This window comes from Lepidochelys olivacea, assembly GCF_965140295.1.
Source record: "Lepidochelys olivacea isolate rLepOli2 genome assembly, chromosome: 24".
Classification (NCBI taxonomy): domain Eukaryota; kingdom Metazoa; phylum Chordata; order Testudines; family Cheloniidae; genus Lepidochelys; species Lepidochelys olivacea.
This window is the reverse complement of record NC_140434.1, coordinates 17,656,212-17,670,944: the sequence shown is the minus strand read 5'-3', so window position 1 is coordinate 17,670,944 and position 14,733 is coordinate 17,656,212. Positions and strand designations below refer to the sequence as shown.

Genomic DNA, 14,733 nt, shown 5'->3' with positions numbered 1-14,733 from the left:
CCGTTATTGACAATCACGTTGAGGTCTGCAATTTGTTGCCTGCTTGAATTTCATAACGATTCGAGATTGTCACCTACCAGGCTCCAATGCAATTATTTAATCAAAGATTATTAATCAAATGAATACAACACTATAAAGAATAATGATACTTTACCACACCATCTAGACAGTGAAGAGAAGGTGGTTTGGTCCTTTCCTCTGTAGGTGGTGGAAAGCCACCAGCATTCATCCCAAATGACCTTTCCAACTCTTTCCCTTGATCGGGTGTGAGTCAAACAAACTCCCATTCAGAAGGGAAAATCCAGTGCAGTGACTACATGGCTGGTTTGTTATGAAAAATGTTCCCTTGACCCAGTAACCAAATTCAGCCAATTTTATTGTTGAAGACAAAATAGGCCAATACAGAAAGGAAAGAGTTTATACCAGACTGATCTTTCTGGGATGCTTGTTTCTCCCAGTGTTTTCCATTCACCTTACACAGAATGGGTGGTTCAAAAATACACCCCCAAAAAGCACTTCTATGTGTAGCAGGGTTTCTAGCTAAAAGCACAGATTTGCCTCCTAAGATCCTTTCCTTATCTCCGTTATGGACACTGCATTTTAAGCCAGTTGCACGTAAAGTTGGCTGTTCTGGGACATCAGACAAATGTCTCTTGCTTTGACTCTTTCCTGACCCACTTATGCCGAATGCGGAGTTGTCCCGGTCCGAGGCGTTTTGGGACACCCCAGTGAACAGCACTGTGGAAAGAAATATTGTATTTCCATTAACATAACTGCTCTCGTGCTGGGTATAACAGACTATTAACATGGTACGCGTATGTCTGATGTATATGGATTAGCGAACAGGACCCTGTTTGGTGCTGTGATTATTATTAAATATTTAATTTAATAACGATTTTATATTATTTTACCAAAGTGATCTGTGACGCAGAGGTAAGAGCATTTGCCCGAGACTTATACTGTTTTAGCAAACTCCGTAAGTGGCAATGCACAATGAATGCAGGTAAAACGATCACTCCCTAAACGGGAAGAGGCGTTAGTAGCCAGGAATAGCCACCGCGTGACGCACGAGGAAGAGCAGAAATTTGGAGTCGTGACAGTACAAGCAAGTTTTTTATCCCCGAATGTCTGATTATGGGCTATCACAGACTGCTACCGGTACCGCTGATAGTCAGTGACGTGCCCACCCCTTGGGTCGTTATGAAATGTAGCCCAGAGAGCACATAACCAAGGGCGGTTAGCTTTATTGCGCTAAGCCCATAAGGAAACAGGGGAAATGTTCAATACGATCCCATCACATTGTTACATTTACCTTATAAAAAAGGGGGATTTCCAGAGTTCCACCCCTGTAACAATCTATTTATACTCGTCCTGGTTACAGGTACAAAGTACAGTTTGCACCCATCAAACATAGAGTTAACCCTTCGCTTTCCCCCTTTTTTCCCTGGTACCATGGGGTCCCCCTGACCTCTGCGTTCCACTCACCTGCATTGCAGCTGAGCCCCCTAGGTCTGCACAAGGGTAGAACAATCGGTGTCTTGCCCTCTTCCTATGGGCCACCCCGGTGCAGGCCTGTGAGAATAGCTCCCGACCTGCTGCTATGATACAATACTCCTCCGCCCTAAGCCTGGCAGCTCTCCTGTCTCCTTCAGCCAAAGCGAACTTCAGCTAACGCACGGAGCTGTGGGATCCTTCGCGCAGGTGAGCAGGGTCACAGGAAAGGTGGAGGCCAGTTACGCAACTGCTGTAATGTTTGTGCTTAATGCTATTTGTGCATGATGCATGCTAATCTGTATCTATAGATATAGTGCGTAAAACACACATTATTAACAAGAGATCTATATCTGTCTATCTATCGCTGTAGCTGTATCTACTCTAGCCAGCATGTATTGGTTAACAGGACTGCCCCTCCGTACTACAGGTCACCCTCACTACTAGGCCTCACCACTTTTTAAGCTTCTTAAGGCCGGCATAAGGACCAGCTGGCTCCTCTGTCTCATTGTACTCGTCCTGGCCGTCATGGCGACCCACTGGAGTTGCGATGTCAAAAACCGTGTGCTGACACGTCTTGCTGCCCCCCCCAGTGGTAGAAGAAGCCACACGTGGTGCCCTCCATGTTTGCGTGGCTGAAAGACCAACACGTATTGGTGGCATATCTGGGCCCTACATTGTTCGCCTGCATCCCAGGCTTCCGAGAGCTTCTGCAACTTTGACTTAAAGTCATTCCCAGCCTCACCTACATTCAGATCCTCGAGTTCTTCGGGCCAGTCCACGTCCCGAACTAATTCCCTTCAGTTTGCCCTTTTGAAATCAGGGGCCCCCATGGTAGCCCTGTGTTTGTTTATCCTGCCACTCTGTTTGAACTGAATTAGTTGATCACTCAAAGCAAGGCTGTTTTCTCCACCCAGTTCTTCTACGAGGTCCTCTCTACTCACCGGTATTTGAGATAGGTCCTTGTAGATGCCATCTTCCGGGTATCCTACTGAATGGACAGTAATTGACTTATTCCATATTTGTAGTGTCAGGATCCCATATTGGTAAAGACACATACACGGAACCCGGATTGAGCACGGTTGTCTTGACTAGCATGAGGAATTGGGCTCAATGGACTTTGTTTGTATGATTTAATGCATTGCCCATTCACAATAGTCTCTGCTATACACCGAACAAGACCGCTTGGCTAATTGCTCATCTTTAATAAGATCAGACAAGTTTCCTTTTTCGTTATCCCCTGATGGGCTGGCTATGGTCATTAGCAAATAACTCCCATAAGCACCTCGAATAATTTCTCTGATGACACAATTTATCTTTGACTTCACCTTATTTATTATAATTAATTTGTTATTTTTTACCTGGGTTTGGTTAAACGGCTTAGCAATGTCATGCGTATTATACACCATCCTCGTCCTCAGTAGCCAGCGCCTCAAGGCCATCAGTGTTCGAAATAGTCAATGTGCCTTTTGATATTTTCCACATCAGCCCTGTCCCAAATGGACATCCAAGATCCACATCGTCCTGAAATGGAACCAATAACTCCACGTGAAATTTGGAGTCACATAGCAAAGAGGAACCAGACTGTGGAATAATCTCTTGCCCTTAAATTGAGGTTTGTGCTGGTTCCTGATAAGATGCTACAATATTAATTAATGAAGAAGTATAAAACCATGACACATTTCCTTTTCCACAATAACCCAGTTCATCCACATTCCAATGCAAGCAATTTAAAACCACAATTCTATGCATAACCTCACTGTGCTTCATAAAATACATTTAAAGAACAGATAGACCTGTGTTTATAGTTGATTGCATTCTTAATTGTCCATACATGGTCGGTTGAAATGTAGTTGAGCATCTGTTATTTGTAGGTTTATTTTTCCTTCTTTCAATGCCTGGAGATTTCTTCCCAGAGATTACCATCCAAAATCCAAAGGACCAGGTCACTACTCAGTTCCAGCTGGTGTGTCTAATACTGGCTAATAGTCTCCTAGCCGGCTTGCCAATTATTAATTAAAATTAGGCTTGAAAGGATTTGATTTGTGTCGGTAAGTGTTGATAAAAATCTATTGCAGTGTACACACATAAACCGACAAATAATATTTCCACTGGGCATAATCAAAATGTAAAGGTACGTGGAGTACAACCCTGCTGCTTGGTTTAGATTTTTAAATTAGATTTTTTATAAATGGACCAGTGAACAAATAGAACAAACAGGTACAAGTTCGTGATTTAAGGCTATTTGCTTTGTGTATTTTGACATGTGATGTTGCCAATTTCTGTTTGAACAGTTATGACTGTTTTAACTTTTTAAATCTCAGTGTCTATTGTCATGAAACAATTGTCTGATCTCCCATTATTTCCCTCAACTCTGAACATTTCAACCCATTAACATGCTCAGGCTTCAGCTGATGGCCATATTTGGGGTTGGGAAGGAATTTTTCTCCAGGGAAGATTGGAAGAGGCTCTGGGGGGGTTTCGCCTTCCTCTGTAGCATGGGGCATGGGTCACTTGCTGGAGGATTCTCTGCACCTTGAAGTCTTTAAACCACGATTTGAGGACTTCAACAGCTCAGACACAGGTTAGGGGTTTGTTCCAGGAGTGGGTGGGTGAGATTCTGTGGCCTGCGTTGTGCAGGAGGTTGGACTAGGTGATCATAATGGTCCCTTCTGACCTTAAAGTCTATGATTCTATGAAAAAATGACGTCCCACTCCTCCATTTCTGTCCCCTCCCCCTCCCCATTCTTTAGCCACAAACTGGGAGGGGAGGGGGGGGACAAGAAAAAAATTTTTTTTAACCCCACACTTTTTTACTCCAATTTTTCAAATCAAAGCACTTATGCAAAATGTCAAAGAAACCAAAAAGTGTGTCCCTTCTTGAGACTTGCACGACTATTTCACAAAAAAACATTTACCAATTTTGAACCTTGTCTGCTGGGCTAAATGGTGCTGTCACCAAGCTCTTGTGTCACAGTCTTCATGGGTAGATCCCGAAGCACTTGAGAAAGGGAGAGAAGTATCGTATCACCGTTTTATAGATGGGGAAACTGAGGCACAGAACAGTGATGCAACTCATCCAAGGTCAGCCAGCAGGCCAGTGCCAGAGGCAGGAATGGCAGTGACGTGGGCTGGGGCTCAGTTTATTACTTAACTCACGAGATCAAATAATACAATACAGCTAGTTATTATTGCTGTATTACTTTATGAAGGAACAAAATATGGACACCGTGTAGAATCAAGCATGTGTGTTTATTACACACAGCGCTGGCGGAGTCTCACCGTGCTTATTAGGCTCAGAGACACCGCCAAACAATTGATTACAATGGATTATATGGATTTTCCATGGGCGGAGGGAAATGACGGGGTAGGCAGTCCCAAACCCCTGGGTAGGTCTAGCAGCAAGAGAAGATAAGCATGGTAGCCAATGGTCAAAAGATTACATAATGTCTCCGCCCACAGTCTCAAGTTGACAAATTAACATTTAGCATTTAATTAGTACTTTAATAAATGTATTAGTATAAAATATATGTTGAATTCTGATTTGGGGTCCATAGGAAGGAAGTAGCTCCTTTGATTGTCCAACAGATACATATCTAGGGGTAAAAGCAAAGAAACAGTGAAAGTATATGGCAATAAAGATTGTCTTTCAAGTTGCTTATTTGTGTCTTAAGGCAGGCATTGGTCCCTGGTTTTTAACCATCAGAGGAGTGAAATTTTGGAATAGCCTTCCAAGGGAAGCAGTGGGGGCAAAAGATCTATCTGGCTTTAAGATTAAACTCGATAAGTTTATGGAGGAGATGGTATGATGGGATAACATGGTTTTGGTAATTAAATATTCATGGTAAATAGGCCCAATGGCCTGTGATGGGCTATTAGATGGGGTGAGATCCGAGTTACCCAGGAAAGAATTTTCTGTAGTATCTGGCTGATGAATCTTGCCAATATGCTCAGGGTTTAGCTGATCGCCATATTTGGGGTCGGGACGGAATTTTCCTCCAGGGCAGATTGGAAGAGGCCCTGGAGGTTTTTCGCCTTCCTCTGTAGCATGGGGCACGGGTCACGTGCTGGAGGATTCTCTGCTCCTTGAAGTCTTTAAACTATGATTTGAGGACTTCAATAGCACAGATTTAGGTGTGAGGGTTTTTTTTTGTAGGAGTGGTGGGTGAAATTCTGTGGCCTGCGTTGTGCAGGAGGTCAGACTAGATGATCATAATGGTCCCTTCTGACCTAAATATCTATGAATCTATGAATCTATGGTTTAAAGACTTCAAGGAGCAGAAAATCCTCCAGCACGTGACCCGTGCCCCATACTAAAGAGGAAGGCGAAAAACTTCCAGGGCCTCTTCCAATCTGCCCTGGAAAAAAATTCCTTCCCGACCCCAAATATGGCGATCAGCTGAACCCTGAGCATTTGGGCAAGATTCACCAGCCAGATACCCAGGAAAGAATTCTCTGTAATAACTCAGATCCCACCCCATCTAACATCTCATCACAGGCCATTGGGCCTATTTACCATGAATATTTAAAGATCAATTAATTGCCAAAATCATATTATCCCATCATACCATCTCCTCCATAAACTTATTGAGTTTAATCTTAAAGCCAGATAGGTCTTTTTCGCCACTGCTTCCCTTGGAAGGCTATTCCAAAACTTCACTCCTCTGATGGTGTGACGAAGTGGGACTGTTCTTAACGTTTCCTCTGAATAGTGTGGGGTGCCTCAGTTTCCCCTAGGCAGTTCTTAAGTATCTAGGGGGTGGGGTAAGGGTGTATGATCATTGCAGAGCCCTAGAGGGCAGGGGTGTGCAGGGGTCTGGACACAGAGAATGGCCGACACCCTGTTTCCTGGCAACTGATGGCCTGGGCCCTTCCCCCCTGCAAGGTGAAAGCTGAAGGGTTGGAGAACAAAGGAATCAGGTGACCACCTGGCCCGGGAAAGGAACATAGCCCAGAGGAGGAGGGGCTGGAGGGGGTTTTTCAGTTTGGGGCTGGCTGGGGACATGGAGTGAAGTGCAGACGTGGTTGTCTGGCTCACTGCCCCCCAAAATGGACCCAGCTGAGGGGTCCTGTTCTCTGCACCTACAAGCTCTGTGTTAGACCATGTTCCTGTCGTCTAATAAACCTTCTGTTTTACTGGCTGGCTGAGAGTCACGTCTGACTGCGAAGTTGGGGTGCAGGACCCTCTGGCTTCCCCAGGAGCCCTGCCTGAGCGGACTCGCTGTGGGAAGCGCACGGAGGGGCAGAGGATGCTGAATGATCCGAGGTCAGACCGGGAAGGTGGAAGCTGTGTGTCCTGAAGACAGGCTGCTCACAGAAAGGCGACTGCCCCAGAGTCCTGACTGGCTTCATGGGGAGCAGTTCCAGAGCATCGCCCAGGGACTCCGTGACAGATGATTAGAAACCTTCGCCTAATTTCAAGACTACACTTCCCAATGACCAGTTTATATCCATTTGTTCTTGTGTCCACATTGGTACTGAGCTTTAATTCCTCTCCCTCTCTGGTATTTGACCTTCTCCGGGGGTGCAGCAGTATGGGGGACTTGAACCTATGATCTCAGGCTGAATAATCACGCACATGGCAACGATGCCAGCTAAAACGTCCGCTTTAAGAACTGTTCTTCCACACCTGTTATATGATAGAGCCACTAGAAGGCGCTAGAGATCACCAGCGTGATCTATGTTGGTTTGGGAGGGTTTGATTTGTATCGGTAAATGTCGATTTCACCGCACACACATGCATGCCCCTCCCCCAGCGGAAAAATATTTCCATCGATGATGACAGACATTTACAGCTCAGTAGAGTGAGGGACATGCTGCTTGAGAGAGTTGGATGTTTTGACACGTGATGTCGACAATTAAAGGGCCTAATAAAGCTCTAACTTTCCGAATCTCAGGGTCTGCTGTCATTAAATATTCATTGTTGGACACCACCCCTGGTTTTCCCGCAGCTGTGGAAATTTAAATGGATTAAAAATTGAAATCAAAAATGCTTAAAACACCCTATCATTTCCCACAAGCATGAACATGTACGTGGACAAAAATTTAAAAAGAAAATGCTTAAACCCCAGAATTTTACACAGCTGTGGAGATTTTAATGGAATCAATGCCTAAAAATCCCATACGTTTGCACAACTGGGAATTTAAATGGATAAAAATTGAAAAAAGAATGCTTAAAACAATACTTTTGCACAACGGTGGAGATTCAGATGAAAAACTGCTCCACACCCGTAATTTTGCACAACTGCAGAAATTTCAGTTGCTAAAAATAGGGAAACATGCTGAAATATAAACATTGATATGATCCGTCGAAACAATCAAAATAATGAAAATCCAGTTTGCCGGGCCCCTGTCTGTGTCCCAGCTCCCACTGTGTGCCCCAGCTCTGGACTCGAACCTGCTGCCAATGGACCCGCTGCAGTCCTGCCTTGATTTCCCTCGGCGTCGGAGCCTACAGGTCTCTTCACAATCTCCTGGTGCAGAGCAGCCGCAAGACAGGGCGAGAGCCCCCGAAGGGTTAACATGGGTCCCGCTCCCCCAAGGGCTGTTTGCCCTGTGGGTCGGTGACCGAGGGCAGCTCTGGGAATGACGCCACCAGCGCCTGGGACTGACCCCTGTCCTGTCCAGAGACGGACACAGCACGCCTAGGGCTGGTGCCAAAGGGGCAGGGCCCAGTGGTGGGGGGATAGCGGCTCCCTAAACCCCTCCGCAGGAACCAGCCCCTCGAGGGGCCAGCGCCCCCCTGTGGCCTGCACCCGGGAGCCTGCCTTAGCCCCACTGCGCTGCCAGACTGTTAGTGGCCAAAAATCTCCCGGATTGGTTGCCGGAGCCTCTGGGAGGTCGAGCCCTATTCCGGGAGACTCCCAGCCAAACCGGGAGGGTTGGCAACCCTGCCATCCCCCAGCCACCAACGTTTCAAGGACCCCCTGGCACCCCCCGAAGCCGGGGGTCTGTGTGCGGAGCTGATAACCAGCCCTACACACTGGGGCGAGCTGAGCCGTAAACACCGAGCGCGAGTTCGCGACTGTCCCGCCCCCCTACAACAGCCGACATGGAGGGACAAGGGCCGAACGGGGAGGGGGAGACGAACGAGCCCAAAGAAAATGGCCCCCTGATGCATCTCAAGGGCGGCGTGAAGATGGCGCCCGGGAACTGTGCCCAGCATCAGCCCGTGAGTCAACGCCCTGCGCCCGGCGTCTCGGAGACGAGGGTTAATCGGCGGGCGAACCAGCCGGGGGGCCAGGCTGTTAGCCCCACCGCTCCCTCTCGGGGTCCTGAACCGAAGGGACCCTGGGGAGAGAGACCGGCCACCGGACTAAGCGTCACGGCCTGACCGTCTGCGGGGATCTCGTGTGCCAAACCCCCACCCTGCTTCACACTGGTTAATGCTGGACAGTGACAGGGTGAGGCCAATAGAGCAGGGCCCCCTTTCCTCCCATGCCGGGGCACCTGTCATGCCCCCAGCCCCCCTTCCCCCATGCCAGGAGCTCTGTGCCCCCCGCATCTCCCCTTCCCCCAATGCCAGGGCTCTCTGCCCCCCCCCAGGGGCTGTGTGCCCTCCCATCCCCCCTCCCCCCATGCCAGGGACTGTGTGCCCTCCCATTCCCCTCTCCCCAATGTCAAGGGCTCTGTGCCCTCCCATTCCTCTCCCCCCAATGCCAGGGGCTCTCTGCCCCCCCCATTCCTCCTCTCCCAAATGCCAGGGGCTGTGTGCCCTCCCATCCCCCCTCCCCCCATGCCAGGGGCTGTGTGCCCCCCGCATCTCCCCTTCCCCCAATGCCAGGGGCTCTGTGCCCTCCCATCCCCCCTCCCCCCAGTGCGAGGGGCTCTGTGCCCCCCCCGTTTCCCCTCCCCCCAATGCCAGGGACTCTGTGCCCTCCCATCCCCTCTCCCCCCAATGCCAGGGGCTGTGTGCCCTCCATTCCTCTCCCCCCAATGCCAGGGGCTCTGTGCCCTCCCATCCCCCCTCCCCCCAGTGCCAGGGGCTCTGTGCCCCCCATTTCCCCTCCCCCCAAAGCCAAGGGCTGTGTGACCTCCCATCCCCCCTCCCCCCAGTGCCAGGGTTCCCACCTCTGATATACAAAAACCCAGGACATCCGGGATGATCCTCAGCCCATGTCACCAGCCGCTTGGGCGTGTGCACAGAGCATCCTGGCAGATTTCCCGGGGACAGCTACCCCAGAGAAGGGGCCAGCCTGGGCAAACCTGGCACCCCTAGGCTCTGCGTGTCCCCGCACTCTCCCCAATGCCAGGGTCCCCCTCGTCCCACTCCACCGTCACCGCCTCCCAGGTGCCGGGCGCCACCCTGGCCCACGGCGCGAGTGCCCCAGGCCTGAGTCAAACCCAGGGCCGTGCACTGAGCAGCCCCCGGGCGTGTGACGAACACAGCATCCAGCCCTTACCTTCCTGGGGGGCCTCCGTGTTGACAGCCCAAGGCCATCAGCCAAAATCCTCCCCGCTTCCCATTTTGGACAGGGTGACACCAATTGCAACATCGTCCCCGCCTCTGTCGATAACTGCCAAGCCCCGGCCTTTGCTGCGTCAGAGACCCCCGGCTCTCAGCACCGTCCGGCTGCGTCCCCGGCACCATGAGGACACCTCTCCTCTTCTGCCTCCTCTCGGCCCTGCTGGAGACAGGTGAGAACGGGCTCTCGGGGGTCTTGGAGCCCTGCCCGGTGCCGACAGAAAAAGACCCACCCTGGAATAGCTGCTCTGGAGGGGAGCAGCTCTCCTCCCCGGGGTGAAATATGCCCCAGCACTGAGATCTTGCCCCTGGGCTGGGGGGCTTCTCACCACCTGTCCCGTGTGGAGGAAATTCTCCCCACCGATCTTCTCTGGGGAGATGGGGACCTCCAGCTCCCACCGAGCTCGAGGAGAGGGAAAGATTTCTCCCCCTTTCTCAGCTACCTCACTCGGTTTTGCAATGGAGGGACAGACGACATTGGCACAAACCCAAGAAATTCAGGGCCAGTTCCCAGCTGGGGTCAATGGCCCGTAGCTGCACTGGAGTCAGTGGGGATGGAGAGAGTGGAGTGAGGGCTCTGCCCAGGTGCATCGTGTTGCCTTTCCTTCCACAGGGACCTGTGTTTCGTGCGAGGTTTGCATCAGCGCATGTCACAGCTGTACGGGCAGAGTCGAAGTCTGCAGTGAAGATACGAATTCCTGTGGGATTATTAAAACAGAAACCGTAGTAGGTGGGTTTCAGAGGAGCAGCCTTGTTAGTCTGTATTCGCAAAAAAGAAAAGGAGGAATTGTGGCACCTTAGAGACTGGCAAATTTATTTGAGCATAAGCTTTCGTCAGCTACAGCTCACTTCATCGGATGCGTTCAGTGGAAAATACAGTGGGGAGATTTATATACACAGAGAACATGAAACAATGGGTGTTACCATACACACAGTAAGGAGAGTGATCAGGTAAGGTGAGCTATTACCAGCAGGAGAGTGGGGGGGGTGGGGGGAAACCTTTTGTAGTGATAATCAAGGTGGGCCATTTGTAGCAGTTGACAAGAATGTCTGAGGAACAGTGGTGGGGTGGAGGGAATAGGTGCGTGCAGGAGACCTTGAACCAGCTCCGAACACAGTCTCATTCGGAGTCAGCACTCCTTCATTCTCTTCCCAGTACCAGGAAGTGGGCATGGTCAAGTGGGCTAGAGTAGGGGGCTGGGAGCCAGGACTCCTGGGTTCCATCCCTGGCTCTGGGAAGGGACTGGGGTCTGGTGAGTAAGAATAGGGGGGGGGCTGGGAGCCAGGACTCCTGTACGCCATGCCTCAGTTTCCCCATCTTTAGCTTGATCATGGTCACACACGTGAAGAGTTGCGATGGGCAGGAGGAGACAGCGACACCAGTGAATGAAGCCTCATCTCCTCTTCCTCCCATGCAGGCGAGATTAAGAGTCCGACCTTTATGAAGACCTGTGTGTCCTCCAGCCAGTGCGGCCTCGATCCTGTTTTAATGACTTTGGGGAACGGGATATCCACGAGCACGAGCACCGCCTGCTGTATGGGGCAGGCCTGTAATACAGCCTCCTTTCCCGGTACCCAGCTCCGTCTCCGTCTCCCTGCTCCTTCTCCCTCCAGCTCTTCCCCTTCCTCACGTCCCCTTCTCCTCCTCCTGACCCCTGCAGGGGTCTCTTTGGGAGGATGGAAAAAGGATTATGAAAGAATCCTTTGGGGCACCCCATGGACTAACACTGAGCCCCTGGCTGGGTGGAGTTTAGTGGGCGGGGCTCTAGGCTGCCCCCAGGTGTCAACCCAGCTGGCCCCACCCGGGGCGGGGTCCAGAGCTCCCTGCTGCAAACCCCTCCCCTGCCCCTGCTGCCCCCGGCTTCCCCGGAGCTACAGCGCCCCCTGCAGGGGGCCCCCGGGGCTGAGCTGTGCAGCCCCCAGCTGCTCTCCCAGCCCCGACCCGTCCTGGGTCCCATCCCCCGAGCTGACTGCATTTGCTCTGCTTCTTCCCAGCGTCCCCGGCTAACACCACCCTGAACGGCCTCCGCTGCCCAGCCTGCTACTCTTTGTTTTCCCATCACTGCAGTGAAGAGATCATCGACTGCCCAGGAGCCCAGACCCACTGCATCCATGTCAGCGGTACCATGAAAAGCGGTAATTGCCAATCGACTGTTTCTCCGCTCAGATTTCCCCATCCAGGAGGGAGCCACACACATGGGCAATCTTCTGCCATGGGGAAGAATTAGGCAGAGTCTCAGCACACCTGGATACCGTCCCCATGATTTCTCCTCACTGTACCTCTGTTTCCCCTACGCACCCATTGGGGTTTCATTTTAGAATTCATGAGGGTTTGGAGACAGCTGACAAGGAAGGTCTGGAAAAGCCTGCGGAGAGAAGGGGAACCAACTGGGGCTATTTTTCCTTGGGCATAAGAGAGGCGACGTGATAGAACATATGAAATTATGATTGTGATAAGGGAGATAGATAGATAGATAGATAGATAGATAGATAGATAGATAGATAGATAGATAGATAGATAGATAGATAGATAATTTAGTTCTAGACCGACACCAAAAGATTGGGAGAGAATAGTTGTTTCGGGTGAAATCAAAATTAATTTTTGGGCAGCACTTTCAACAAACTGAAAAGTCAGAAAAAGTTTCATTTTGGGTCAAACGAAACATCTCGTTTTGATTTTGAGGGGTTGTTAATGTTGTTTAAAATTTTTTAAAAAATTAAATGTTGGAAGGAAAAGTTGTTTTGAACCAAAAGAGGGAAAAGTTTCCATTTTTTCCCCCAGAGTTTGTTTTTTTATGGGGGTTTCTTCCAACTGAAACAATTGGGCAACTTTGAATTTGCAAAATGTTCCCAAGTGGTCACATTTGCATTTTTCACTGAAAAAAAGTTTCAGCTGAAAAATGTCACTGACCACTAGAGCGGGGAGATCGAGGACTCCTGCCCGCCTGCTGTCACAGGACAGGATGTAAGCGAATGTTCAATGAAATTGAAAAGGGACAAGTTCATTCTGATGAAAGGAAACACATTTCCCAGTCAATAAACCGTCAGTCCATGGAACTCCCCATCCACGAAATTGCTGTGGTCAAGAGTTGAGCAAGATTCGAAAAGGGATTGTGGGCTAATCAGAGAGATCAGAATAAAAGATCGTAAAAATGTTGGCGGGGATAGTGACCCTCCTCTTTCAGGTCGTGAGGGGAGCTCTAGCTCTTAGCAATTGGGACGAGACCTAGAGGAGGAGGAGATTATCCCACACGTTGGGCGGTTTTGATCCTTTCTCTACAGAATCTAGTGCTGGCCACTGGCGGAGACGGGATACTGTCCTATGCACAGCACCCTGCACAATGGGGCCCCAAACTGCCATGGTGTCTCCAGAGCCTGCTGTTCTACAAATCAAAATAATACAGGAAAAGTGATGGCACAAACACCCTGTCCCTGGGACTCCTGCAGAAATCCCCCAGCTGGTTTGACCTGGAGGTCCCAGAGAGATTTCTTTCTTACTGGTTGTGGAATGGTACAATAGATGCCCCAACTGAGATCGGGACCTTTTTGATCCGGATGTTGCACAGACCCCTTGGCTGAGACGGGGATCCCCGCTGTGCAAGGTGCTGCATGCCCCCCCACCCTCCCGCTGAAATTGGGAGTCCCGACATGCCAGGTTCTGTACAGACCCCTTGACTGAGAGCTTCTTAGGGATCCCAGCTCTGACACCATCAGTGAGCTACACCATTGCCTGGTGAATGGTGGGACTAACACAGGCCTGCTCCAAAGTTCATTAGGGATCAGGGCCCTACATGACTTGCCCAGGTGTCCACAGAGTGAGACTATATCAGAGCGGAGGGGGAGACTGTTGGGGGCAGGTCTAGATGGGCAGCAGGGAGTGGTGCAGAGGAGGAGAGGGAGGGTGTTTGTATAGGGTCAGAGCCGTAAGAGGTCGTAGGTCGCTAGACACTGACCCCGCTGTTTGGTCCCCCACAGGTGGGACAACCATACACACCACCATGAAAGGCTGCGCCACCGAGTCTGCCTGCACCTATAGTCAACCGTACAAACCCTTCAGGGGGTTCAGTATGAATTTCACCACGGCCGAATGCAGACCAGCCTCCCGTGTGGCTCCATAACCAACCGGACTCGTCTCTCCCAGCCCTCGTGACCGTCCTGCTGGCGAAGGTCCTCTCCTGATCCACACACCGCAGGGGGTGGGCGAGTGCCCCCCTGCCAAAGGCGCCCACGCCCCACTCGGATTCACTTCCCCTTTCGTGGGATTGACGGAATAAAACAGACAGGAGAAAATGGTCGTGTGTGGGTGTGTGTTTGTCTGTAATCATGTTGTTGGGCTCTGTGTGTGTGCGTATAGTCCTGAGTCCTGGATTGTGTGTGTAACCGGGAGTCTTGGATCATTTGTCTGTGTGTGAGATCGTGAGTCTGTGCATGTGTGGGTGTGTGTCTGGGATTACATGTGTGTTTGTGATGATCGGGCTGATTTCTCCTGTGTTTAATTCTAGCAGGGGTCGTGGGGCTATCAGAAGCCGCACCCACCCTCCTACGGGCCCTAGAGTCATTTGGAAAAGGGGGTTTGTTTATTTGGAGGGGGGTATTTCTTAGAATATTCCAGTTTTTTTGTCATCAAACTGAAAAATGTTCAGCTGAAAAACCCGGGTTTTTTTAATCATAATTTTTTTTTTGTGGCAGGACCCACCAACCAGGGCTGCAGACCCTAAAGGGTTAAAGAAGCTTCCCCTTCCCCCTATGCCTGGGGATGCCAGGGCAGCTCTGCTTCC

The 14,733-nt window shown here is 50.3% G+C and overlaps 1 protein-coding gene and 1 long non-coding RNA gene across 2 annotated transcripts; one reads left to right on the top strand and one right to left on the bottom strand.

Moving 5' to 3' along the window:
• Positions 1 to 450: 450 nt before the first annotated feature.
• Positions 451 to 9,985, bottom strand: LOC311512142. Its single transcript, XR_014709408.1, has 4 exons — positions 9,894 to 9,985; positions 4,410 to 4,492; positions 2,853 to 3,015; positions 451 to 738 (listed from the first exon to the last, which is right to left on the bottom strand). It is a non-coding gene; the product is annotated as an uncharacterized lncRNA (long non-coding RNA).
• Positions 9,955 to 14,247, top strand: LOC311512141 (phospholipase A2 inhibitor and Ly6/PLAUR domain-containing protein-like). The gene is made up of 5 exons (XM_084613206.1): positions 9,955 to 10,128; positions 10,569 to 10,685; positions 11,374 to 11,526; positions 11,951 to 12,091; positions 13,931 to 14,247. The coding sequence occupies exons 1-5, from the start codon at positions 10,080 to 10,082 to the stop codon at positions 14,071 to 14,073; spliced, it is 603 nt and encodes a 200-aa protein (XP_084469332.1). The 5' UTR covers positions 9,955 to 10,079; the 3' UTR covers positions 14,074 to 14,247.
• The last annotated feature ends 486 nt before the right edge of the window (positions 14,248 to 14,733 follow it).